At 48.9% G+C, this 27,488-nt stretch overlaps 1 protein-coding gene across 3 annotated transcripts in view; it reads left to right on the top strand.

Annotated features, from left to right (window-relative positions):
- smoc1 (SPARC related modular calcium binding 1) overlaps positions 1-27,488 on the top strand; it is a 288,182-nt gene that overhangs the window by 17,767 nt on the left and 242,927 nt on the right. For 2 of the 3 annotated variants that reach the window (XM_038784682.1, XM_038784701.1), the window contains exons 2-3: positions 16,097-16,268; positions 25,442-25,557. In XM_038784682.1, the coding sequence (XP_038640610.1) occupies positions 16,097-16,268; positions 25,442-25,557 (288 nt within the window). The remainder of the gene's footprint in view (positions 1-16,096; positions 16,269-25,441; positions 25,558-27,488) is intronic. The other variant, XM_038784692.1, reaches the window with a different exon arrangement.

Below are 27,488 nucleotides of genomic sequence, written 5' to 3'. Positions count from 1 at the left end.
AAGTGCCTCCTTAGCTGGTTCCTGATCTTCACCATGGACTGCACCGAGGGCTCTCCGAGTATCTGCTCAGTGTCATTGCCAACGCCCGCCGTTACCATAGCCCTTAAGCTGGACCCCCGACAGGATTCCTCCTCCATCCTAACCCATTCTACCCCCTCTCCTTCCCACCATCGCCTCACCTTAGCCACGTTCGCCGCGCAATAGTAATGTAGCAGCTTCGGCATCACCAACTCTCCCTGCTGGCTCTGCCGCTGGAACAGGGTCTTTTAACTCTTAGCCCCTTCCCTGCCCACACAAATTCCGAAATAATTGTGTCCAGTTTCCGAAAGAAGGCCGTCGGTATAAAGATCGGGAGTGTCTGGAATATGAACAGGAACCTCGGCAGAATGTTCATCTTCACCACTTGGACCCTGCATGCCAAAGTCAAGTGCAGCATGTCCCACCTCTGAGATCCTCCCTAGTCTCCTCCACCAGTTTTGTTAAATTCCATTTGTGAAGCATCGCCCATTCCCTCGCTACCTGAATCCCCAGGTATCTAAACCTGACCCTAGCCACCTTAAATGGCATTGCCCACAAATTGGCTCACTGACCCAACTCATTCGCAGGGAACATTTCAATTTTACCTACATTTAAATGATATCCCGAGAACGCCCCAAACTTCCCCAACAAGACCACAATCCGCTTCATGCTCTCCAGCCGGTCTGAAACATACTGTAGGTCGCCCACATAGAGCGACTCCCAATGCTCCCTTCGTCCCCTCGTAACCCCTCGCCACTCTGCCGACCCCCTAAGAGCCATTGCCAGAGGATCTATAGCCAACGCAAACAGCAGCGGCAAAGCAGGCAACCCTGCCTTGTTCCCCTGTGTAGTTCAAAGTTCTGTGAACTCATGTCATTGGTCTGCACATTCGCCCTCGGTGTCACATATTACAGGCTCACCCATGCCACTAACTTCAGCCCAAACCCCAACCTTCCCAGGAGCACAAACAGAAACCGCCACTACACTGGTCGAATGCCTTCTCCGCATCCATTGACACCACTGCCTCTGGTACCTGAACTCCCGACGGGGTCATGATCAAATTTAACAGCCTCCTTATATCACTGGAAAGCTGCCTGCCTTTTACAAAGCCTGTTTGGTCCTCCTCAACCACCCCCGGGCATAACCGTCCATCCTTTCCCCCACCAACTTAGCCAGCACTTTCACGCCTGTATTTAACAGCGATATGGGGCTGTATGACCCACTTACTAACGGGGCCTTCCCCTTTTCCAGTATTCATGTGATCAATTTCTGTGTCTTGTCTTCAGCAGCTCCCCTTCTCCAAAGCCTCATTAAACACCCCCAAGAGATGTGGTGCCAGGTCCTTTGCTACTTGCACTAGCCCTTCCCCTCTGCCATCCTTCCACTGGCTGCTGCACCACAGGCCTCTTCAAACTACTTGGCCCGGTCTTTCACCTTCTTCTGCCGAGTTTGGTAACCAGCAGACATACCACTCCAGGAGGAACATCTCCTCCGGCCTTCAGCCTCACTTTTCTGTCAGAGTTGCACCCAATTTTGGGTAAAAAGAGCTCTTTTCTACACCTTCAAGCAGTCGCTGCCCTGTGTGCGACCACTCACACCATGGCTGCCAGCGGAAGTCCTTTTTAAAAATACGTTTGGTCCAGGGGCAGTGCATTGATGTCAGGGGAAGACAGTAGTGGGACAGTGTGCTGATGTCATGAGGAGGCAGTCTGCCCCGCTGTGCTCCGGGCTGCGCACTTTCGGATCCATCTGAGGGAGCACGCACGCCCGGGCAGCAGCCATTTGCAACATAAAAGCCCGGTTATGGCCGACATTTGAAAAAAGCGGTTGCGGCAGTTGGGCACTTCTCCCGGGATCGGGAACGTCACAACCAATTGCTCCACGACCGTCCCGACACCTGCCCGTCACCCACCGGTGGATCGTGACCCTCGTTTAAAAAACTGCTGTAGGCTACATATTCAAGGGTCAGCATTTGCATGTTTCCAATCTTTGCAGTCACATCTAACCGGTCTGCACAAAGTGCAGATCCACATGGAGCAGGAATCCTATATTGCCTGAGGAGAACAGTGACATGGCTTGTTGTTGTGTGCAAGCAAAGGGCATTTGTGGTTGTGGTGTTCATCAACTAGTGTTCCTGTAGGCTCACACACTTAATATTTACTTCGTGTCAAGCCTATTTATTCAGCACAGTCTTTGTTTGTTTGAAGGGATTAGCAGATATCTAATATACTGGGAAAATGACCCAAGCTGCTCTCCGTGCTTCTTGAGCTAATGGTAGTGCAAAATCGCTGGTTGGTCAAAGTACTTGGGCCGTTTGTGAAACAGGTTCTGCACCACAGTTCTTGCTTTCTGTGAAAAAATCCTTTCAGGAACTGTTGATACATTGTGCTGAATCGTCTCTGTGCAATCTAGATTAACCCGTCCATTCCTGCCGTGACATGAAGTAACCAATCTAGCTGAAACACTCTTTTCCCAGCACCATCCAATGAGAAGATGTTTGGAGTCAGTCTCAGGACATGAGGGAGGGGTTCCTGTGTGTTTTCACTGAGCCCTGGCACTGCCTGTGACAGGGAGTCAGGGTGAGCACACACAAAACCCACATGCTACAAACTGCGACTGATCTTGACCATGTCAGCCCCAGAGACAATACTGAGGAAGAAAACCTTTTCCATGCCTCAGGCTTCCCCATATCTGCTCCAACGACTAAGGCAGAGGCTTTGGGGGGTAGGGGCGGGCTGGGGACTTTGGGGGGTAGGGGCGGGCTGGGGAGTTTGCTGGAGTTTAAGCACAGATCAGAGGGAGTTTGACAGAATGATTAACTTGGCAACCGACTGGATGTCAGGCTCGAGGCAGGATTCTCCTCGTTAAAAGAACTAAGAGCGAGGTGATCTTTAACATTTTTGCTTTCTGAAAGGTTTTCACTTGACGTGAAAGCTGACGACATTATAGATGTAATAAGTCGCAGGAACCACATTGCGCATTCGCCGAATTACTGACCGCACTATCAAATGAGAAGATTGTGAAAGAATCATGGATCAGTCATTGATTGATTGATATTTATTGTCACATGTACCGAAGTACAGTGAAAAGTTTTTTTCTGCGGCCAAGAGAACGTACACAGTATGTACATAGCAGACAAAAGAATAATCAACAGAGAACATTGACAATGGTGCATCAACAAATATTGATTGGTTACAGCGCGGAACAAGGCCAAACAAGGGCAGCATAGGGTGTTGTGAATAGTATTCTTACAGGGAGGGAGAGTCCAAGGGAGAGTCATTGAGAAGTCTTGTAGCTGTGGGGAAGAAGCTGTTCCTATGTCTGGATATGCGGGTCTTCAGACTTCTGTATCTTCTGCCTGAGGGTAGGGTCTGGAAGAAGGCAAAGCCTGGGTGTGAGGTGTCTCTGACAATGCTGTCTGCCTTTCTGAGGCAGCAGAGGTTTAGACAGAATCAATGGGAGGATGGCAAGTTTGTGTAATGCGTTGGGCTCAGTTCACCACACTCTGTAGTTTCTTGCGATCTTGGGCCGAGCAGTTGCTATACCAAGCTGTAATTGTTACCTCATGATTAGAGCTGAGGCTACTATACACAGTCAGACTCTGTGGCGACAATTTTAATCTAACTTGCCTGTTGGCAGTTATGGGGCGCGATTCTCCGCTCCCCATGCCGGGTGGGAGAATCGCGGGAGGGCTGGGCGACTCATGACACGCCGCACTGGTTTTTCACGGCGACCGGCGATTCTCCGGCACGGATGGGCTGAGCGGCCTGGCGTTCCCGACCTGTTCACGCCGGCGGCAACCACACCTGGTCGCTGCCGTCGTGAACATGGCGCCAAAGTTTCGTTTATGGCTTGTGGGGGCGGAGAGGGGAGTGAGCACCACGGCCGTGCTCGGGAGGGGGCTGGCCCGCAATCGGTGCCCACCGATCGTCGGGCCGGCGTCTCCAAGAGATGCACTCTTTCCCCTCCACCGTCCCGCAAGATCAAGCCGCCACGTCTTGCTGGGCAGCGGAGGGGAAGACGGCAACCGCGCATGCGCGGGTTGGAGCCTGCCAACCTGCGCATGCGCGGCTGACCTCACTTAGGCGCCGCCGATGCGTCATTCTCGGGGCGCCGCCTTGACGCAACGTCAAGGCCCGGCAGCCGAGATTTAAAGAGCGCCGCTCCTAGCCCCCTGGGGGGTGACTAGGGTGCGAGGAACGGCCTCCGAGGCCATCGTGAAACTCGGCTGAGTTCACGATGGCCTTCCCGACGCCGCGCGGGAGCGGAGAATTCCACCCATGGAGTCAGGTGGAACACTAGGTTTACACCCTTACTGACTGCCAATAGTGAAGAATAATACTGGGTGGGGTGTAAAACTACTTCCCATTCAATCCATTGGATTAAAATGACCCCAGTGCCTTCAAAACAACCTCTTCTCCATCCTGCACCATCTATACCAAAATGGAGATGGTGGTGTAGTGGTATTGTTAGCTAATGCTTTGGGGGTAAGGGTTCGAATCCCACTATGGCAGCTAAATTCAGTTAATTGATCTAGATTGTGAAAAAGCTGGGCCAGAATTGAAAAATGAAAATGAAAATCGCTTATTGTCACAAGTAGGCTTAAATGAAGTTACTGTGAAAAGCCCCTAGTCGCTACATTCCGGGGAGGCTGGTCCAGGAATTGAACCGTGCTGCTGGCCTGCCTTGGTCTGCTTTAAAAGCCAACGATTTAGCCCAGTGTGCTAAACCAGCCGCTATGAATTTTAAACATCCCGGCTGGGGGTGTATGAAATTGAAGGAATGGGATTCTTGACTTTGCAGCAAAGTTATGCTGGGGCAAGCAAAGCCTTTGACACCCTTTCCCCAATTGAGGCCTTTAATATTGGCCACTTAAGGACCATTTTCCACCCAGTCTCGGGTAGGAAGGGGGCTGAGCACCTCCATCCGAAACCCTCTTCTGACTTTTGGGGTCCCTTCAAACCGTCCAAAGCTCGGTGACTGCTGAACCTCACCCCCCTACCGGTCTGTCCTCCAACACCCCAATCAGCCACCCCCTCCCCACCCCCCCCCCCCCCCCCCCCCCCCCCGACACACCCTCCCCTCTGTTCCCAACAGGCCTTCCCTACCCTCTCCACCCTGAGACTCCGAAAACCTACCTTTCCGTCCAGTCCCAGGACTTAGGCTCGGACAGCTTCCTGAACCTTGGCGCTTCAGGGGCGAGAGAGCTATCTGCCATCAACTTGGCTGGCAGCTCTCTAAGGCAGAGCTTCCTCCCGAGTGGGGTGCGGAAGCCCCGACTCCAGCCAATTAACATTCATTCGAGCATGAAATGGCTGCGGGACAGCCAGAGTTGGTGGGGATGTGTTCCCCTCTGACTCTTCAGACAGCGGGATGGGAAACCCCACCCTCCAGAAAATGCAGGCCCGAGGCTCAGTACTGGTGACCGTGCCATCTGTCACTGATTGTTGTCAAATCTCACCTGATTCACTAATGTCTATTAGGGAAGGAAATCTGCCCTCCTTACCTGGTCTGGCCTGCCTGTGACTCAAGTTTACAAGAACGTGCTTGCCTCTTAACTGCCCTCTGAAATGGCTCAGCAAGCTACCTAGTTCAAGGGCAATTAGGGATGAGCAACAAATGCTGGCCCAGCCAGTGACACCCACATCCCATGAAAGAATAAAGGGGAAAAAAATGACAGGCAGGGAAAATAAATGACTCTTAAAAGCATTTTTACTGCTGCTATTTTTCCTGAAGAGGCACTGATGGCAAAACGCCTTTTAATATAATTCTCATGAACGGTTACAAAGTCCCTTTAGTATGTGTTTGAGCAAAAATCAAAAGCCCTGGTTTAGGCTCCTCCGTATTAATGGGACAGACCTCCTCCCAAGTCTCTGGCAGTTATAGTCCATTAAGTTGGAAGAATGAAAACAAACTTTGCAAAGCAGGAGCATAAATTGTCAGCAACGCAGCACCATCAAGTTGTCATACCAACTGCAAAGACACAGGGACCGGGTCAGGTGAAATCCCTCAATCCCTGTCAATTTACACATCTCAAATAAAAAAAAAAGATATTTGCTTATTTCACTCAGGTTCTCCCCTCAGGGCTCTTGCTGGGTGTGAGAGCCTGCTGCTATCTTGCTTCAGTAACTATTCTTCTTGTGCTAGCTCAGGCACTTTGCTTGCTAGCCTATTCAGCCATTTGGCCAGGATGTTGGAGTTGGTGGAGGTTCAAAGGCGTCCCACCCTCACCTATTGTTGACATTAGGATGCTTGCCAACAAGGGAGATTAGATAGTGACCAGTATCAGTATATTGTTAAATTTCTCGAGCCCAAATACACTGTTGCTCTGGCTGAAACCAATTGTGCTCAGTTCCAAGCAGAAATTGAAACTGGAAGCATCCAGGTTCTGTGTGCTTCATACCTCAGCCCATCGCACCTTTACCTATTGTGCAATTCGCAGAGCTTTAATAAAAGGGACACACAATTAATATGCAGATATCATGCAATATTACTTCCTCTTATTAGAAAGAAGCCACATATATTCACACTCAGGGCGCTGTCCTTTGCAGACAAAAGGAGCATGTCCACACATTGTACTTTTTTCAACTAAACAAAAGCTTACCATTTCCCCATGGTAATGTCCTGACCAGTCAGACTTGGCCTGCCTGGTTTGAATGCAAACAAAAGCTTGGCAGTTAACTGATCCCTGTTGCGCTCTCCATGGCAATGTTTCTATCAATCAGAGTCCACTTGCTAACCAATTCACTCTCGCTTCTCATGCAGTATAAATTGTTGTTCTCTTTACTGACGGTAGGCTTGTGATCTGTCCGGATGAGTGCAAGATGAAAAGCTTAGACAGCAATATCTCTTTTTTTCAGCAATACTAAAGTAGACCCTTTCATATAATAAAGAACTACTCATCTAAAGCCTCACAGTTTGCTTTTCTATGAAAAAAAATCACATGCACTCTCAGAAAAAGATGGAGGCCTCTCGCCTCACGGCTACCAGGCTACAGCAGACAAAGGACCCATAAGTCTGCGAATACCCCAGCATCATCACCCCCAGCACTCCGTCCCTTGGCTGAGAGAACTGCAGATCCATTAAACAGTCTCAAGTACCCAATTCTTGTTTTTCCAGTTAAGGGGCAATTTAGCGTGGCCAATCTACCTACCGTGCACATCTTTGGGTTGTGGGGGTGGGGCCCACGCAGACATGGGGAGAATGTGCAAACTCTCAGGACAGTGACCTGAGGCTGGGATTGAACCCGGGTCCTCAGTGAAGCAATAGTGCTAACCACTATGCCACCATGTCACCCTCAAGTCCACATACTTTTTAAATTTAAAATTAAAAAAAAAAATTAAATTTAGAGTACCCAATTCATTTTTTTCAATTAAGGGCAATTAATTGTTCAATCCACCTTGCCTAGCACATCTTTGGGTTGTGGGGGCGAAAACAATGCAAACACGGGGAGAATGTGCAAATTCCACACGGACAGTGACCCAGAGCCAGGATCGAACCTGGGACCTCGGTGCCGTGAGACTGCAGTGCTACCCACTGTGCCACTGTGCTGCCCGCAAGTCCACATTCTAAATAAGGAGCCAAAGAGCAATAACCAACACTTACTATTTAAGCTTGCCTTCCTGACGGTGATCAAAAGCTCAGCGAGTCTATTCAAACACCAACTGAGCCAGGCCCATCAGAAAAGTCATGGATTTGAAGCTTGTTGTTCTTTCAGTGAGAGCAACATAAACAATGCTGCAAACGGCCTCAGGTCCCCTGGGTTGAATAGGGAGAAAATTAGACCAGTTCCCCGGCTTCCGTCTACGTTCCAGTTGAGCACCACTTCATTTTTGCCTGTGATGATTGGACAGGCAAGGTGTAGGTGAGGAGAGGACTGAGCTTGACTATGACATGGCCTTTTGTGAAAGAGCTGCATAAGAACATAAGAACTAGGAGCAGGAGTAGGCAATTCAGCCACTTGAGCCCACCCGCCATTCAATATGATCATGGCTGATCTCCTCTCAGCCTCAACTCCACTTTCCTGCCCATTCTCCATAACCCTTCAACCATTACTAATTGAAAATCTGTCTATCTCCTCCTTAAATTTACTCAATGTACTCAAGGGGTGGCATGGTGGCACAATGGTTAAAGTTAGCACTGCTGCCTCACAGCGCCAGGGACCCAGGTTTCCATCTGACCTCGGGTGACTGTCTGTGTCCAGTTTGCATGGGTTTCTATGGGTTTCCTCCAGATGCTCCAGTTTGTTCCCACAGTCCAAAGATATGCAGGTTAGGTGGGTTGGGCATGCTAAATGACCCCTTAGTGTCCAAAAGGTTAGGTGGGATTATGGGGTTACAGGGATAGGGCGGAGGATTGGGCCAAGGTATGGGGTCTTTCAGAAGGTTGGTGCAGACCTGATGGATTGAATGGCCTCCTTCTGCACTGGAGAACTATGATTCTATGAACGTCTCGAATCCACCGCACTCTGGGGTAGTGAATTCCACAGATTCACGACCCTTTGAGAGAAGTAATTTCTCATCATCTGTTTTAAATCTGCTAACCCTTATCTTAAAACTATGACCTCTCGTTCTAGATTTCTTCACAAGTGCAAGCCTCCGCTCCACATCTACTTTGTCAATACCCTTTATCGTCTTATATATCTCAATTAGATCTCCTCCCATTCTTCTAAACTCGAGCGAGTATAGGCTTAAATGCTAGTACTCTTCATAAGACAAGCCCCTCATCTCTGGAATCAAACTAATGAGCCTCCTCTGAACTGCCTCTAATGCAACTACATCTCTCCTCAAATAAAGGGACCAAAACTGTGCACAGTACCCCATGTACAGTCTCACCAATGCCTTGTAAAAGTTGCAGCAATACCTCCCAACATTTTATACTCTATTCCTCTCACACTAGTTTTCTACGATTCATGCACAAGGACACGCTGAAGCACGCTGAATTTTCTCTTCATTTAGATAACAAGTTGCCTTTCCATGTCATGACATCCGCCTATCCAGCTGGCCCATTTTGGCAGCAGTAATGGTCAATTTGACAATGTGTCAGCATTCATGGAAAGATTGTACCCCAGTAAGCAGAGATCACTTTCCGAGGGAGAGCAGCAGGGAAAAGAGAAAAATGCCGAGATAACAGGAGTGAACACTTTTATATACATCCAAATCATTCATTATTGCCACTCCTTAAGAATGCACACAACACCTTAATTCCATCCTCTCATGTTATTTCATAAACAATTTACTACTCTACATATTTTTAAAACAACAATTGCTGTTACTGAAAAAATAGATATGGGGCCTCAATTAATGCAAATTAGTTCCGATACATAAAGTAGAAATCTGGGGCGCGATTCTCCCAAAACGGGAGAAATCGTAAGGCTGGCGTCAAACCCGGCCAGCGCGCCCCTTCCCGACCGGGAACCGATTCTGGTCCCCGGTCGGGGCTAGCAGCCCGACGCCGTAAGCTCCGGCATCACGGGCTTAACGAATTTCGTTAAGCCCGCTTGCCGGAGTTAGCGCCGGCTGACGCGTCATATGACGTCAGCCGCGCATGCGCGGATTGGAAGACTCCAACCCGCGCATGCGCGGATGACGTCATCGCGTATTTGCGCGAAACCCGCGCATGCGCGGGCCGGGATGCCCCTCAGCCGCCCCGCGAATGGATACTGCGGGGCGGCGGAAGGAGAAATAGTGCGCGGGCATCGGGCCCGCTGCCCGCGATCGGTGCCCACCGATCGCGGGCCCATGGCACCCTTGGCACGGCCGTGGTACTGCCATGCCAATCGGTGCCATGGTTATAAAAAGCGAGTTGTTCCCACCGTTTTTACGAACGGCCAGACCAGGTCTGTTTGCCGTTCGTAAAAACAGCGTAAAGGGCTGGGACTTCGGCCCATCTATCAGCTGTGAATCGCTGCCGGCCGTAAAAAAAACGGCGGCAACGATTCGTGTCGGGAGTTGGGCGGGGGGGGGGGGGAATAGCGGGAGGGAGGGAAAAATGTCGGGAAGGCCCTCCCGCTATTCTCCGACCCGTCGTGGGGGGCGGAGAATCGCGCCCCTGTTTTATACGAATTTGTGAAAAAGTCTGAATTTCATCACCAGCAAATTCAAGAAGGCTATTTCAAAAAGAAATGAGGAGCATTTTTATTAAACTGCGAGATAAATAATAGAATAATTATGGGCTTCAGCGGTTCAAGAAGACGGCTCACCACCACCTTCTCAAAGGTAGTTAGGGATGGGTGATATAAATGGTGGCCTAGCCAGAGATACCCACAAAAAGAAACCAATGCTTAATTTTGGGAGGTAATTCAGTCAATTAGTTTTGATACCAGCTCACATGCAGTGAAGAGATGACATAATGGATGGGAATGCCTTCCATGTAACTTGAACCTTTGAAGCAGGAGATGGTATATGATAACAAATGTCAGAAGTATAGCCACAATACCACTCCCCCCCCCCCCCCCCCCCCCTTTGAGTACAAGCTGACTGGTGGCGGTTTAACCTGAGCGTCATCACACCTCAGGCGAGGGGCAAGGTTGAGAAGGTGGGGCCTTCACGAATAACCTTAGCTGGCACAGGAATGGAACCCAACACGCTGTTGGCATCACTTCGCATCACAAAACAGCCATCCAGCCAACTAAGCTAACTCACCCCCAGTACATGATAATATTGTATTGGGGAACATAAAATACCACCACAAAACACACTTTATGTTCTATATAGGATAAGATCAGCAATTCCAGAAAAAGTACTTAAACCTTTGAGGACCAAGTGTAATTTTACCATGTGATTTAAATTACAGTGATAGGTTAGACTAAAATCCATTTCCAGTGTGGAGAATTTTACTTGTGTCTGTGTTTAAAATGGCCTTCCTACTTAGGCATTTCTTTTGGAGGGGAGGAAATCCATACTGCACTTGATAGATTTATGGCCCTAAATATCTGTTTTGACTAAACATTCTGCTGCATGGCAGCACATTCTGTTTTAAGAAGAAGGACTTGCATTCAAATAGCGCCTTTCATGGCAGTCGGATCTTTCAAAGTGTTTTACAAGCAATTGAGCACTTTTGGGAGTGTAAACACTGTTGTAATGTAGGAAAAGCGACTGCCACGAAGTGCACAGCAAGCTCCCACAAAGAGCAAGGTCGAAGCAAATTACTGCGGACGCTGGAATCTGAAACAAAGCAAGAAGATGCTGGTAAAATCCTCAGCAGGTCTGGCAGCATCTGTGGAGAGAGAACGGAGCTAATGTTTCAAGTCTGTGTGACCCTTTGTCAAAGTTAACAAAGAATCAAAATGTTAGCTCCGTTACCTTTGACAAAGCGTCACACAGGGTCACACAGACTTGAAACATTAGCTCCGTTCTCTGCACAGATGCTGCCTGACCTGCTGAGGATGTTCCAGCATTTTCTGTTTTTGTCCCACAAACAGCAATGTGAGAATGACGTGATAATCTGTTTTTGCCATGTTGATTGAGGGATAAATATTGGTCAGGCTGTTTAAATACTTTGTGTAGATTATGTGGCCTCTGAGGTTTCCTGTGCATCATTTTTACTGGAGTAACAAAACACACAGATGATTTATGTCAATATGTTATGTGTTTGTAAACAAATGGAAAATTGTTTGCTAACCATGGCCGGGATTCTCCCCTACCCGGCGAGGCGGGCGGGGGGGGGGGGGGGGGGGGGGGGGGGGGGAGTCCCGGCGTGTTGGAGTGGCGTGAACCAATCCAGCGTCGGGCCGTCCCAAAAGTGCGGAAATCTCCGCACCTTTAGTGGCCAAGCCCTCACATTGAGGGGCTAGGCCCGCGCCGGAGTGGTTCCCGCTCCGCCGGCTGGCGTGAACGACCTTTGGCGCCCCGCCAGCCGGGGCCGAAAGGACTTCGCCGGCCGGCGTAAGTCCGCGCATGCGCCGGAGCATCAGCGGCTGCTGACGTCATCCCGGCGCATGCGCAGGGGAGGGGGTCTCTTCCGCCTCCGCCATGGTGAAGACCATGATGAATGCAGAAGGAAAAGAGTGCTCCCACGGCACAGGCCCACCCGATTGCGGGCCAGGCCACCGTGGGGGCACCCCCCCCCCGGGGTCAGATCGCTCCGCGCCCCTCCCAGGACCCCGGCGCCCGCCCGCGCCGCCTGCTCCCGCTGGTAAGGTAGGTGGTGTAATCCACGCCGGCAGGAGAGGGTTGACAACGGCGGGACTTCGGCTCATTGCGGGCCGCCGACTGGCGTGGCGCTATTCCCGCCCCCCGCCGAATCTCTGGTGGCGGAGAATTTGGGACACGGCGGGAGCGTAATTGACGCCGGCCCCGGGCGATTCTCCGACCCGGCGGGGGGGGTCGGAGAATCCCACCCCATGTTTCCAGAAATTCACTATCTGTCCCTTTAAAAAAGAAATAGAACAAATTACTTAATGAACCAAAGCTGCTTGGAATAAAAATTCAATAAAAAGAAATGATGGACGGCACGGTGGCACAGTGGTTAGCATTGCTGCCTCACAGCACCAGGGACCCAGGTTCAATTCCAGCCTTGGGTAACTGTCTGTGGAGTTTTCGCCCATGTGTGCGTGGGTTTCCTCCTGGTATTCCGAGTTTCTCCCACAGTCCAAAGATGGGCAGGTTAAGTGGATTTATCATGTCCCTTAGTGCTCAAAGGTTAGATGAGTTTACGGGGGAGTGTGCCGAGGTGGGGTTCTCTTTCAAAGGGTTGGTGCAGACTCGATGGGCCGAATGGCATCCTTCTGCATTCTACGGATTCTATGATTCTAAAAAGTGGCATAGAATGATAAATTACAAAATATTTATTTCTCTGTGTCGGGAAAGACTAACACAACATCAAGTCAACCAATGCCTTAATACATTACCATGCTACAGTGACAATGTGAAAGGACACCATTGCAATGTGATGATAGATGTAGGGTTATGTATGTTCCTAGAGAATTGGGACAGGAAGAGGGGTTTATTCATCCAGCACAGATAGTTCTGGTGGGAATTAGTCTCCTAGCTCTGTTAGCCATGTAACTGCAGACAGTACCGAGGGGCTAAAAGAGGGAAAAGCTTTATCCCCCTTAGTTTCTGCTCAAGGTGGCCACCGTTTGTGAATGCTGTCAGGTTGTTTGACTATGATGGGTATCACAAGGTGGTGCATTTTGGGAGGACTAACGAGGCAAGGGGGTTATAGAATGAACTCTAGGAAGTACAGAAGACCAGAGAAACCATGGTGTGCATGTCCATAGATCGGACAGCAGGGTGCGTAGATAAGTGTTAAAAAGACATATGGGATACTTGCCTTCAATAGCCGCAGCATAGAGTATAAGCACAGGGAGGTTATGATGGAGCTGTATAAAACGCTGTTAGGCTACAGCTAGAGACAATACTGTGTGCAGTTCTGGTCACCACATTTTAGGAAGGACGTGATTGCATTAGAGAGGGTGCAGAGGAGATTCACCAGGATATTGCCTGGGCTGGAGCATTTCAGCTATGAAGAGAGGCTGGGCTTGTTTTCCTGAGAAGCTTGAAAGGAGACTTCATTGAGGTGGACAAAATTTTGAGGGACGTAGATGGAGTAGACAGTAAGAAACGTTAGTAGAGGGAGCCATAACCAGGCGGAATAGTTTTAAGGTAAGGGGCAGGAGATTCAGAGGGGATTTGAAGAAAAGCTTTTTCACCCTGAGGGTGGTGGGAGTCTGAAACTCACTGTCTGAAAGGATGGTAGAGACGGGAACCCTTACAACATTTAAGAAGCATTTAGCGGAGCACTTGAAACGTCATAGTATACAAGGCTATAGACCAAGTGCTGGAAAATGGGATAAGAATAGATTGGTGCTCGATGGCTGGCACAGACATGATGGGCTGAAGGGCCTCTTTATGTGCTGTAAAACTCTATGACTCTATCTATGACAACTGAATCTGTTTCCGACCTCACTTGATGTGAATTCTCCAGCAGGGTTTACTGATTGTGAGCAACAAAGACCCTGGCTGATGTTCTTCTCTTGAGGTTCTGAGCTTAACTGTACTACTCCCACCATCATCACACTGGCCAAAATCTATTGGAGCAGCAGAGAGCAAAGTTGTCACACTTTATTGAAAGGTGGCTCCATATATTATGAACCAAATATAGCAACCATTTGCTGAAGAATTGACAGAGGAGAGGGCAAACCCTCAAAATTGTTCTCTGTTGACTTCATGGTAAAATAAATATAGTTATACAATGAGTGCAGCATACTCTTCAGTCAGTTTTATAGTGTCATTCAAGGGTAGCTAGTTCAAAGCCAGCTCCGCTGGGCAGGAGATGTCCTTCGTTTGCCTGACACCAGCTCCTGAAACAATTGCTCTCCTGAGCACTCAAGTCACAACTTCCCAGGAGGACAGTGGAAATGCTTTCGGTATGTCCTCACAGCATTGCTGAGGAGATCAAATATCCCCATCGGTTCCTGGGAGCCCCTTGATTGTGGTTGGCCAAAATGGAACAGGCTAATTTGGGAAGGCACCAAACACGTTGAGGGCGGCATGGTGGCACAATGGTTAGCACTGCTGCCTCACAGCACCAGGGACCCGGCTTCAATTCCGGCCTCAGGTGACTGCGCGGAGTATGTGCGTTCTCCCCGTGTCTGCGTGGGTTTCCTCCTGGTGCTCCGGTTTCCTCCCACAGTCCAAAGATGTGCAGATTAGATGGACCGGTCATGCTAAATTGCCCCTTAGTGTACAAAAGGTTCGGTGGGGCTACTGGGTTGCGGGGATAGGGTGGAGACATGCGCTTAAGTAAGGTGCTCTTAGGGGCAGCACAGCGACACAGTGGTTAGCACTGCTGCCTCATGGCGCCGAGGTCCCAGGTTAGATTCTGGCTCTGGGTCACTGTCCGTGTGGAATTTACACATTCTCCCCGTGTTTGCGTGGGTTTCGCCCCCACAATCCAAAGATGTGCAGGGTAGGTGGATTGGCCACAGTAAATTGCCTCAAAATTGGAAAAAATGAATTGGGTACTCTAAATTTATTTTTAAAAAGTTGGGTGCTCTTTCTAAGGGCATGTGCAGACTAGATGGGCCAAAAGGCCTCCTTCTGCATTGTCCGTTCCATGATTCTATGAAACTTTGTTGAGAATGGGCAGAGGTGAAGTTGAGGGAGTGCACAAACCCGCAGACACCTCTATCCAACCTCACTGGCAGCATGGAGCAGAATCTGCGAATCACGCATTGGACATTTCAGTCACCTCAGAATCCATTAATCGGGAATGGATGCATGTCATCCTCGATCCTGAGGGAGTGACCGAGAAGATTTTGCTTTAAGATTTTGCTTCCCGACTAAGCGCAGGGCAGTTTCCTTCCCAGGTCTGTAATACTGAAAATAGAAGTAAGAATCAACAACTGACCTCATAGTCTTGTGTAGGTGAACTGACTAAAATTCAGAGTGCTCTTTGTGCAGCGGACGGCAGCTGCACCAACATTCCTGTCCTTGTTAAGCTGATTTTGTTTTGATTTACCTGTCAAATAAGTGTCACCCGGGCTATTCGGAAATGTGACATGTCGACATTGCAAATCACCAATGGCGGCCAGCACCTCGCTTTTGTTTTTTTTTTTAAATTTAGATTACCCAATTATTTTTTCCAATTAAGGGGCAATTTCGCGTGGCCAATCCACCTACTCTGCACATTTTTGGGTTGTGGGGGCGAAACCCACGCAGACACGGGGAGAATGTGCAAACTCCACACGGACAGTGACCCAGAGCCGGGATCGAACCTGGGACCTCAGCACCGTGAGGCGGTTGTGCTAACCACAAGGCCACCGTGCTGCCCTCCCTCGCTTTTGTTTGGATATAAACAGTTTCCATTTGCCCTGCATCCCAGTGGAGGTGCTTGGAGAGTTTCAGATTACAGGCCAGTGTTGATCGACACACACTCCTTTCTGGAAATTGTTAAGCCATCTGTGAAAAGACATTCCCAGATGTTATTTTAAGGCACACTTGGCCTTCATAACCACTGCATTGCAACAGTGTTGTCCTTCGGCGATTATTAGCCTGGCAGGAGATGAGATTATTTTGTTGCACACTCTGCCTTAGTGTTTGAGATCTTTGATATCGGATTCTTTTGTCATCAGTTTCTCATAGGTGATCGTGACCAAGACCTGGAGTGCAATGTACATTGTTCTAGCTCTCAGTTGAAGCCCGTCTGCGTGTCGGATGGTCGGACGTATGAATCAAGATGTGATTTCTTGAGGGCAAAGTGTAGAGATTCAACACTGGAGATCACACACCGAGGCAGATGCAAAGGTAACTCATCTCCCCTTCTCCCCATCCCTCGCTGCGTCACAGATAATTAATTAGCCAATAATCATTTGCTGCATAATAAAGCATGGCAATAAAGCAATAATTTCAGTTGGGAGGTTCCACTGGGAGAATCACGACAGTGGAGAAGAAGGCCATTCGGCCCATCGAGTCTGCACCGACCCTCTGAAGGAACATCCTACCTCGGCCCATTCCCCTACCCTATTCCTGTAACACTATAACCCCACTTAACCTTTTGCACACTAACGGGCAATTTTATCACAGCTAATCCACCTAAACCTGCACATTTTTGGACTATGGGAGGAAACCAGAGCACCTGGAGGAAACCCACCCAGCTCCGGGGAGAACATACAAACTCCACACAGACAGTCACTGTGAGGCAGCAGTGCTAACCACTGTGCCACCCTCTGCTCTGAACCTAGAGGAGATGACAGAAGTCATTTTTGACTTTGGCGATAGAGGATCAGCAGAATATATGTAGAATTAAAGAATCACCGAGCACAGATGAAGATCATTATGCATTTGCACATTATTTATTTAGTCTCTGTACACTAGGTATTTAGTCCCACTCGCCTGCTCTTTCCCCGTACCTATGCAAATTCCCTTTCAAATTATATCCAAATAAGTTACTATCCCCCCACCTGTTTGGGCAGTCCATTCCAGATCATTTCAACTGGACGCATAAAAAGAAATCTCAGTTTCCCTTACACCCCGGTTCTTTTAATAATAATCTTTATTGTCACCAGTAGGCTTACATTATCACTGCAATGAAATTACTGTGAAAAGTCGCCACACTCCGGCGCCTGTTCGGGTGCACAGAGGGAAAATTCAGAATGTCCAAATTACCTAACAGCACGTCTTTCGTATCTTGTGGGAGGAAACCAGAGCACCTGGAGGAAATCCACACAGACACAGGGAGATCTTGCAGGCTCCACACAGATAGTGACCCATGCTGTGAATTGAACCTGGGACCCTGGAGCGGTGAAGCAACAGTGCTAACCACTGTGCTACCATACTTCCCAATTATCCTACTTCTTTTGCCAATTATCTTAAATCTGCGTCCTTTGCTTACTGGCCCTTTTGGAAACAGTTTTGCCCCATCTGCTCCAACAACCCCTGCATAATTCTGTCCCCTTCTCCCCTTAACCTTCCCTGATCTAAGCAGAACAACGTCAGCTCTGTGGTTAGCCCTGCTGCCTCACGGCGCCGAGGATCCAGGTTCGATCCCGGCTCTGGGTCACTGTCTGTGTGGAGTTTGCATATTCTCCCTGTGATTGTGTGGGTTTCGCCCCCACATCCCAAAGATGTGCAGGGTAGGTGGATTGGCCACGCTAAATTGCCCCTTAATTGGAAAAAATGAATTGGGTACTCCATATAAAAAATAGAACAACCTCAGCTTCTCTGTTCTCATCACATAACTGAAGTCCCCATCCCTGCAGTTGTCCTGGTAAATTCCCATCATAACCTCACACATCCTTCCTAAAGTGTGGGATTCACTGTGAGGATCAGCACCGATACACACTGGCTTGCACACACAATTTGCTGGTTTCTTTCGTAGCCCACAAGTCCTAGGGTGGGACTTACAGGCCGGACCTTGCAGGCCAGAGTCCAGCGAGCCACCCATGGAAACACTCCAGCTCCCTCGCCGCTTGAATTAAAGCAAATTGCTGAGGATGCTGGAAATCTGAAATTAAAACAGGAAGTGCCGGAACAACTTAACAGGTCTGGCAGCATCTGTGGAGAGAGAAACAGAGTTATCGTTTTGATCTCAATACGGACTCAAAAAGTTAACTCTGTTTCTCTCCCCACAGATGCTGCCAGATCTTGGTGAGTTTGTTCACCATTTTCTGCCTGAGTTCCCTGAGTTTCTTGATCCTCGTTGGTGCAGCAAAATGCTGGGCAGGATCTTCCTGTCCCGTCAAAGTCAATGGACGTTTGGCTGGCTCACTGCGTCTACCATGGGGGAATCTCATAGCAACAAAGCAGCAATGATGTTTGCTGTTCATTCATTCTCCACATTACCCTTATTCTCATCCACATGGACATTAATGATTATTCTCACTGATTGAATCAAGGGTGTAGTTAGTAATTTGGGGATAGGCAGCACGGTGGCGCAGTGGTTAGCACAGCTGCCTCACGGCACCGAAGTCCCAGGTTCCATACCGGCTCCGATTCACTGTCTATGTGGAGTTTGCACATTCTCCCCGTGTTTGCGTGGGTTTCGCCCCCACAACCCAAAGATGTGCAAGGTAGGTGGATTGGCCACGCTAAATCGCCCCTTAATTGGAAAAAATGGATTGGGTACTCTAAATTTAAAAAAAAAGAGTAATTTGAGGATTATCTGTTGATGGCTGTCGTTTCTCCCCCCCACCCCCAGCCTTGCTGGGCCTTACATACCTGGTGCAGGCCAATTCTGTATGGACATGGCTCCACTTGGCAATAATGTGGGTATCAGGGTAAAACGTGAAGATGCACACTCCCACCTGGAACGACACGGAGTTTGTAAAGAAGACCATGGCGGAAATCCCCGACATAGATACATAGATCAGACAGATCGAACCCCAGAATGGGAAAATCAGCTGGCATGGCTAGAGAACTGGGGACCTTCAAGGAGCAGAGGGGGTTGTAGACCCACAGAAGTTCATGCACCCAAGTGAGAAGGAGTTTTCTTTCTTCTCGCAAGTATACAAGCTCCATACTTGTATCAACTTATTTCTGGTGTGGAAATCGAGGCTTCCAGGGACAGTAAAAGCGGAATATTCCACTATTGTAATCTCCAACCACGCTCCACACTACCTGGATGTGAGGCTGGAGACGGGTCGTGCCAACTCCCACATGGAGGCTGGACATGGCCCTCTTGGCCGACAAGGTCTTCTGCCAGAAAAAAAAAATCACAGGCCATAGACTAATAATTTACCAACAGCCGGAGTCGGGAGGTCTCACTCTCCACGTTCTGGGAGGCGCTGAAGGCTGGGATCAGAGGAGAAATTATCGCCTATAGGACATGCACGGACAGGAAAGAGAGGGCGACCAAGCACCTGCTGATCAACTCCATTCTGGAGATAGACAGAGGATACTCCGAGGCCCCGACCGTAGAGCTGCTGGGGGAGAGGAAAAAGCTAGACTTTAACCTGATATCCACCAGGAAGGCAGTGCACAAACTCTGCCAGATGCGGGGGGATCTTATACGAGCATGGAGAAAATGCTAGCTGCCTGTTGGCAGGCAGCCATGAAAGAAATAATGCAGGTAAAGGACAAGAGAGGCAGACTGGTAGCCAAACCAAAAAAGGTCAATGAAGTGTTTGAGGCCTTCTACCAGGGGCTGTACACTGCTGGACCACCCGACAGGGACTCGAGGATGAAACAGTTCCTCGATGGACTGGACATGCCAGTCATTGGGGACGACAGGAGGAGGGTGCTGGAAGCATCACTAGAACTGGGTAAGGTCATGGAGAGCATTAGGGCTATGCAGGTGGGGAAGGCGCCAGGAACCGATGGATTCCTGGCAGACTTCTGACTTTTTAATAAATGTAGAGTACCCAAATCTTTTTTTTCCAATTAAGGGGCAATTTAGCGTGGCCAATCCATCTAACCTGCACATCTTTGGATTGTGGGGGCGAAACCCACACAGACACGGGGACAATGTGCAAACGCCACACAGACAGTGACCTGGGGCCGGAATCGAACCCGAGTCCTTGGCACCATGAGGCAGTAGTGCTAACCACACTTGGCGGACCTCTACATAAGATTTGCAATGGCACTGGCGCTACACTTGAGATGTTCGCAGATTCACTAGCGAGGGGCACCCTACCCACAACGCTAATGCAATTTAGCATATCACTGATACCCAAGAAGGCCGAAGACCCAATGGGATGCGGATCATACAGACCACACTGCTCAATGTGGATGCAAAAGTACTTGCAAAATTCCTGGCTGAGCAGCTGGAGAACTGCGTACCAGAGGTGGTCGCAGAGAACCAGACGGGCTTTGTTAAGGGCAGATAGCTAACAGTGAACATCAGGTGACTGCTAAACATGATAATGACCCCATCCAGGGAGAGAACACCAGAGGCTTACCTCATGGCTGAAACTCCTGTACAATGCCCCCAAGGCGAGTGTATGGACCAACACCGCCAGCTCTGAATACTTCCAGCTGCATAGTGGCACAAGGCAGGGATGCCCGCTGTCCCTGCTCTTATTTGCCCTGGCAATTGAAACGATTGCCGTCAGAGCGGCGAAAGACTGGAAGGGAATCCGAAGAGGAGACAGAGAGCACTAAGTGCCGCTCTGTGCGGATGACCTGTTGCTCTACCTCTTGGACCCGCAAAAGGGCACGGAAGGAATCATGAAGCTCCTGAAAGAGTTTGGAGCCTTCTCAGGCTACAAACCCGAATTGAGCAAGAGTGAAGTATTCCCTGTCAACATGAGAAGTGGTGGGGCAGAGCTGGGGGGGGAGGGGCGGGGCGGGGGGGGGGGGGGGGGGCTGCCATTTAAAGTAGCTCAAAACATGTTCCACCACCTGGAGATCCAGATAACCCACAACTGGATTCAAACCCACAAGTGGAATCTGACCAGTCTGGCGGAGGAAGTAAAAAAGGACCTACAGAGATGGGACACACTCCCGCTCTCCCTAGGAGGAGGGTACAGGCGATCAAGATGAACGTATTGCCCAGATCTGTTCAGATCCATACCGTTCAACATCCCCAAGGCAGTCGGCAAAATGATTATGGCGTTTGTGTGGTTGGGGGGGGGGGGGGGGGGGGGGGGGGTGGGGGGGGGGGGGGGGGGGGGTGGAAGAATCCAAAGATTCCCAAAGAGGTCCTATAGAGAAAATAAGCATGTTGGGCCTAGCCTTCCCAAACCTACAGCACTACACTGGGCAGGCACGGTACAGAAAATGAGGGGATGGCTGAAAGAACCAGAAATGGAATAGGTGAAGATGGAGGATTGCACCTGTACAGGATCTTCGCTACGACAGCGCTCCCATCCCCACCAACAAAACACTCAGTAAGTCCAGTGGTGGTAGCTACGCTCTGAACCTGGAACCAGATGAGGCAGCACTTCGGCCTGACCAGAATGTCCACCATGACCTCATCTGCGGCAACTGCAAGTTTGCGGCAGCCATGCTACTTGCCACCTTTAAGAGGTGGAGACTGAACAGCTGAATACTGACCTTTAGGACTTTTACACAAAGGACAGACTAGTGACCTTAGTGACAGAGATGTTGCAGCTACCCAACGCGAACAAACTCAGACACCTAAAGGTTAAGAATCTCCACAAGGAAGCAACAGCATACTCTTGGGCTCCGAAACACACAATGTTAGAGGAACTGCTGGACCGGGGCAACCTGGGAGAGGGAACTGCGGGGACCTGTATGGACGACTATTAGAAAGGACACACTCCCCACTGGGCAAAAGACAGAAAAAAGGGGAGGAAGAACTAAGGATGGAAATAGGGTGGGATTTCTGGAGCAAAGCACTGAGCAGGGCCAACTCCAGGTGGAGGATAAATGTGAACGGTGCCAGGGAGGCCCGGCCAACCATACCCACATGTTCTGGGTCTGCTCCAGACTTGTCAAGTTCTGGACGGCCTTCTTCGAGGCAATGTCCAAGGTTGTGGGGAGAGGGTGGAGCAGTGCCCAAAAGTGGCAGTCTTCAGGGTATCGGACCAGCCAGAACTATTTATGGGGAAGGGGACCGATACCTTTGCTTCCCCAAAGAATCCTGCTCAGCTGGCGATCAGCAGCACCACCCACAGCTGCAGACTGGCTGGCAGACCTGTGGGTATTTCTCCACCTGGAGAAGATCAAATTCACCATCTAAGGGTCAGAGGTGAGCTTCCACAAAGAGTGGAGGCCAGTCACCAACTTGTTCCAGTAGCTGTCTGAAGTCAACAGCCAATAGAGCGAGGGGAGGGAGCGGACACATGGGAGCCAAAGAGACAGCTGGAAACAGACAGGGAGGGGAGGCCGGGGTGTGGAAGGCCAGGGGGAGGGGAGGGGGAGGCTTGAAAATGGCCAGTTCAGATAATAGGGGGCCGAAGCCAAGACCACAAAACACAGAACCCCCAAAGAAACATTGAAAACAGGACAGGTGGGGGAGGAGGGGGGATGCGGGGCGAATCAACAAAGTGGGGGAGGGGAAGGGGAAAGAATCTCATATATATAAATAGATGACAATCGCCTAATGTATGATATGAGACCTAAGAAAATATCTTATAGCACCAAAGGGGGCGGGCAGAGATGGAGGGCGAAACCGACAGCAAAGATAATGCATATTGTAGCCGATGCACATACCCTTCTCTATTGTACAGTTTATAAAATTAATAACTGCAATAAAAACATTTTCAAAAAGGGGGGAAAGGACGGGAAGGGACTTGGGGGGTAAGAGGGGTTAATCTGTTGGGGTTTCTTTTTACAATTTTTCAATGTCTGGTCTTTGTAAATTGCATTTGGTTTGTACAGATTTGTTTATTTTGTAGTGTACAAATGAAAAACTCTAATAAAAATATTTTTGTTTAAATGAAGATGGTAAACACAAAGGGGCCTGGAATCTGTAGATTTAGATTTCCTGCCACTACCACAATGGCTCAAACAAACGTCTGCACAATTGTACACGCTATGTGCTCCTTCCACCTCCATGTGAGGTGTCAAAATCGAGGGTATTTGGTGAACACAATTTAGGGCTAAGATACAAAAGTATCTTCCCCACTGGGGATAAATTGCTCAGGAAAAGCTATCTGCGCAGGAAGTCAAGTTGATTCCACAATTCTCTGAAAAGGACAGTGGATGTTGAAAATGAAAATGAAATGAAAATCACTTATTGTCACGAGTAGGCTTCAATGAAGTTACTGTGAAAAGCCCCTAGTCGCCACATTCCGGCGCCTGTCCGGGGAGGCTGGTACGGGAACCGAACCGTGCTGCTGGCCCGCTTGGTCTGCTTTAAAAGTCAGCGATTTAGCCTGGTGAGATAAACCAGCCCCATGTTCCTCTATTTTTGCCAACTATCTGTCTCAGAGGAATATTTCTTATAGAACCAGGGTGACATCTCCTTTTCCCTCAATATTCATTGCCAAGTGAGACTTTCAGTAGTGCCCACCATTGCTATATTCAGATGTTAGGTGAGTTGGACGCAAGCAATTGGATGAGATTGCGTGAAGTTATCTCATTTTGCTCAGTACAGGCCATCAAAAAGGAGGGTTCCTTTCCTTGGACTGCATTCTAACTCTGGTGACAGAGTTCAAAGCACAGTGCTGTGACTGATTTATATACCAACCAATTTCCTGAGATGTGGAATTCATGATTTGCTGCATCAAATTATATAATTCCATTATATAGATCTGTCTTGGTGGCACGGTGGCACAGTGGTTAGCACTGTTGCATCACTTCACCGAGGACCCAGGTTCGATCCTGACCGGGTCACTGTCTGTGTGGAGTTTGTACATTCCACACCGTGTTTGTGTGGGTTTCACCCCCACAACCCTAAGATGTGCAGGGTAGGTGGATTGGCCATGTTAAATTGTCCCTTAATTGGAAAAAATTAATTGGGCACTCTAATTTAAAAAGACATAGATCTATCTTCGATATGTAACTGGCACTCCATTCAACCTGACTTGTTGGCTCCATTGCGTCAACTGACAGGGAAAATTAGGCAAGGGGAACATGCATGGTCCTGTATAGCAAGGCATCCATTTCCGCTCTGCGCATTGAATAATTGGGCAGACTGTTGGAAACTGTAGTCAAGTTCCAACATGTTTGAGATACTGGACCAAAAAAATAAATAAATACGATAAATGAAATTGAAGCTGTTTAGAATCTCATTCTCTCAACAATTCTCTTTACACCAAGCAATATTTTGTTAATAGCCCTTGGGCTTGTTCAGAAGGCTCCTTTGGGTGATAAATTGATGGTTTTATTTTTCTTTCAATTTTTTGGGGAATTTAGATGTATGTTTAGAAAAAATCATCTGCGATCTTCTCGGGTTCAGTACTGAGTAGAGGTCGACAGCATAGGAAGGGAGGGGTTAGGTCACACCATTGTCCAGAATCTCCCAGTGACTCAGTTCAAAGCCTAATTACTAGTCACCTATCTGACCTGCATATTCGGGGTGAGAAGAAAGAATCCTTCTCAGGAAAAGTGGTTTAGGAGAGATAAAAAAAACAATACAGAAAGAATCTCAAAGAAGTAGACCATAAGACATAAGGGGCGGTATTCTCTGAAATGGAGGCAGAGTGTCCGTGCCGTCGTGAACGCGTCGCGTTTCACGACGGTGCGAAACGGGCGCGGGCACTACCGATTCTGGCCCTCATAGGGGGCCACGCCAACAGAGGCGTTGCGCCAACTTGCGCATACATGGGGGATTTCCTCAACGCGCCAGCCCCGACGCAACATGGTGTCGGGGTTCAGATTCCGGCCGCGTAACAAAATAGGGCCAGGGCTGGAGAGGCCAGCCAGCCGATCGGTGGGCCCCGATCGCGGGCCAAACCCCATCGGAGGCCCCCCCGGTGAAGGAGCCCCCCCCCACAGGCCGCCCCCTGACCCTGCGCGCAGAGTTCCCGCTGGCTGCGAGCAGGTGTGGACGGCGCCGGTGAGACTCTGCTGTTTCCGCACGGCCGCTCGGCCCATCAAGACTGGAGAATCGGCGGCCCGGCTGTGGATAGCAGCCCGTGACCAGCGCCACTCCAAACACGCCAGCGCAAATGGCGCCATTCTCCGCTCCTCGGAGAATCGCATGCCGGCGTCGGGGCGGCATGGCGCGGTTACGGCGATTGTCTGGCCCGGCGCGGGGCTCGGAGCATCCCGCCCGAGCAGAAGTAGGCCATTCAATGAGATCATGACTGGTCTGATATGACAATCCTCAACTCCACTGTCCCACCTTATCTCCATAACCCTTGATTCTCTTACTGATTAAAATATAGAACATGAGCGTTGCTTAAAAAAAGACGTGTCAAAGCTTTTGCCTTGCACTCCTCAGGACACTTAGCAAGAACACGAATATACAAGGGTAAAAAGGTTCGACATGTCACTTTTTCAGCAATACACATGTTCTGTCCTATCAAACGACTAGAAGTAGAATATAGTTTTGTTTTGATAAATGCTAATAACAATCTTTCATAAAAACAAGGTCCAAAAAAAATCTGCTGACTCATTTTTCTTTCCAGAAGCTGGTCCAACCAAGTGTCGGACAGAAAGAGCGCAGCAAGCACAGGAACAGGCCAAAAAGCCGCAGGAACCGGTTTTCATTCCAGAATGTAACGAGGATGGCTCATTTGCTCAGGTAATGTGATGGTGAATGGAAATAGGCCTGGGTAAGTGAAGAAGCAGTTACACCCCAACAATTATACAAGGCACTAGTTAGTTCTCAACTGGAGTATTGCATACAGTTCTGGATGCCTCTCCGTATGAAGGATGTGAACAAATTGTTGGAGAGATGCAGAAGGGGTTTTACAAGAATGGTCCCAGGGATTAGCAACTCCATCATGAGGATAGTTTGGAGAGATTGGGGCTGTTCCCCTTGGAGAGAATAAGGCTAAGAGGACATTTGATAGAGATGCTCAAAATCATGAGGCTGCTGGACAGAGTAGGGAGAAACTGTTCCTGTTCGTAAAAGGATAAAAAACGAGCGGGCTCAGATTTAAAATGATTTGCAAAAGAAGCAATTGTGATGCATGAGAAAACTTCACACAACGGGCGATTCAGGTGTAGAATGCACTGTCTGGGAGTGTGGTGGAGGCAGGTTCAATCAAGGCATTGAAGAGTGCATTAGATAGTTACTTGAATAGAAACAATGTGCAGGGTTACGGGGAAAAGGCAGAGCTGGTGCTAACATGATGGGCCGAATGGCCTCTTTCTCTACTGCAACAATTCTGTGATTCTGAGATTAGTCAGATTTTGTTTGATAAACCTCCTGTGAAGCACCTTGGAACTATTTGCTATGTTAAAGTCGCTGTATAAATGCAAATTGCTGTGGTATGAAACCACAGCCCCATTGTACGTGTTTACGTCTCATGGAGCTATGTGTTTTCTTGAACTGTACTCTAATATTATGTGGCTGTGTGTTCCTCTTTTTGCTGGAGTGAACCGAGTTTTTGGATATTATTGACCCCACCTGCTTTCATAAAACTGTCAGTTTTCAAATATTAATCCTGTGGAGGAAAATGAAAAGGTATTTCATTTTTGTTGCTATCACACGAACATCATGAACTGATTTTGCTGTTATTTAGGAGTTCAGGACGTTCAGGGGCCCATTAAAAACTGACTGCCAATATTTCTAAATAGGACATGAATGCGAGCCAACCATGTAAGGTTATCAATAGGGTGAGCGTAACCTTACTCTTCATGGAGTTGCATGCATAGCTTTATTTGTGGAGGTGTTTTGTTTGTGCTACTAGTTGTGTGATGCCTTTTTCTTTCAATAATACATTCATGCCACATCAAAAAGTGCTTTACATAGAATTTACAGCCATGAAACCATGAAAGGGCAGCACGGTAGCATAGTGGTTAGCTCAATTGCTTCATAGCTCCAGGGTCCCAGGTTCAATTCCTGGCTTGTGTCACTGTCTGTGCGGTGTCTGCACGTTCTCCCCGTGTGTGCGTGGGTTTCCACCGAGTGCTCCGGTTTCCTCCCACAGTCCAAAGATGTACAGGTTAGGTGGATTGGAGGGCAGCACGGTGGCGCAGTGGGTTAGCCCTGCTGCCTCACGGCGCCGAGGTCCCAGGTTCGATCCCGGCTCTGGGTCACTTTCCTGTGGAGTTTGTACATTCTCCCCGTGTTTGCGTGGGTTTCGTCCCCACAACCCAAAGATGTGCAGGCTAGGTGGATTGGCCACACTAAGTTGCCCCTTAATTGGAAAAAAATGAATTGGGCACTCTAAATTAAAAAAAAAAGGTTAGGTGGATTGGCCATGATAAATTAGTGTCCAAAATTACCCATAGTTTTGGGTGGGGTTACTGGGTATGGGGATAGGGTGGGGGTGTTGGCTTGGGTAGGGTGCTCTTTCCAAGAGCCGGTGCAGACTCGATGGGACGAATGGCCTCCTTCTGCACTGTAAATCCTATGATTCTATGAAACAAGCCATTTGTTCCATCTAGTCTATGAATCTATGACTTAGGAGCAGGAGTAGATATCCCAGCCCCTCGAGCCTGTCCAGTACTTAATAAGATCATAGCTGATCTAATTGTAGCTTCAACTCTACATTCCTATCTAAT

This window comes from Scyliorhinus canicula, chromosome 2 (assembly GCF_902713615.1).
Source record: "Scyliorhinus canicula chromosome 2, sScyCan1.1, whole genome shotgun sequence".
NCBI classification, from domain to species: Eukaryota; Metazoa; Chordata; class Chondrichthyes; order Carcharhiniformes; family Scyliorhinidae; genus Scyliorhinus; species Scyliorhinus canicula.
Note: the sequence above shows the minus strand (reverse complement) of the source record. Positions and strands in the feature narration are given on the sequence as shown.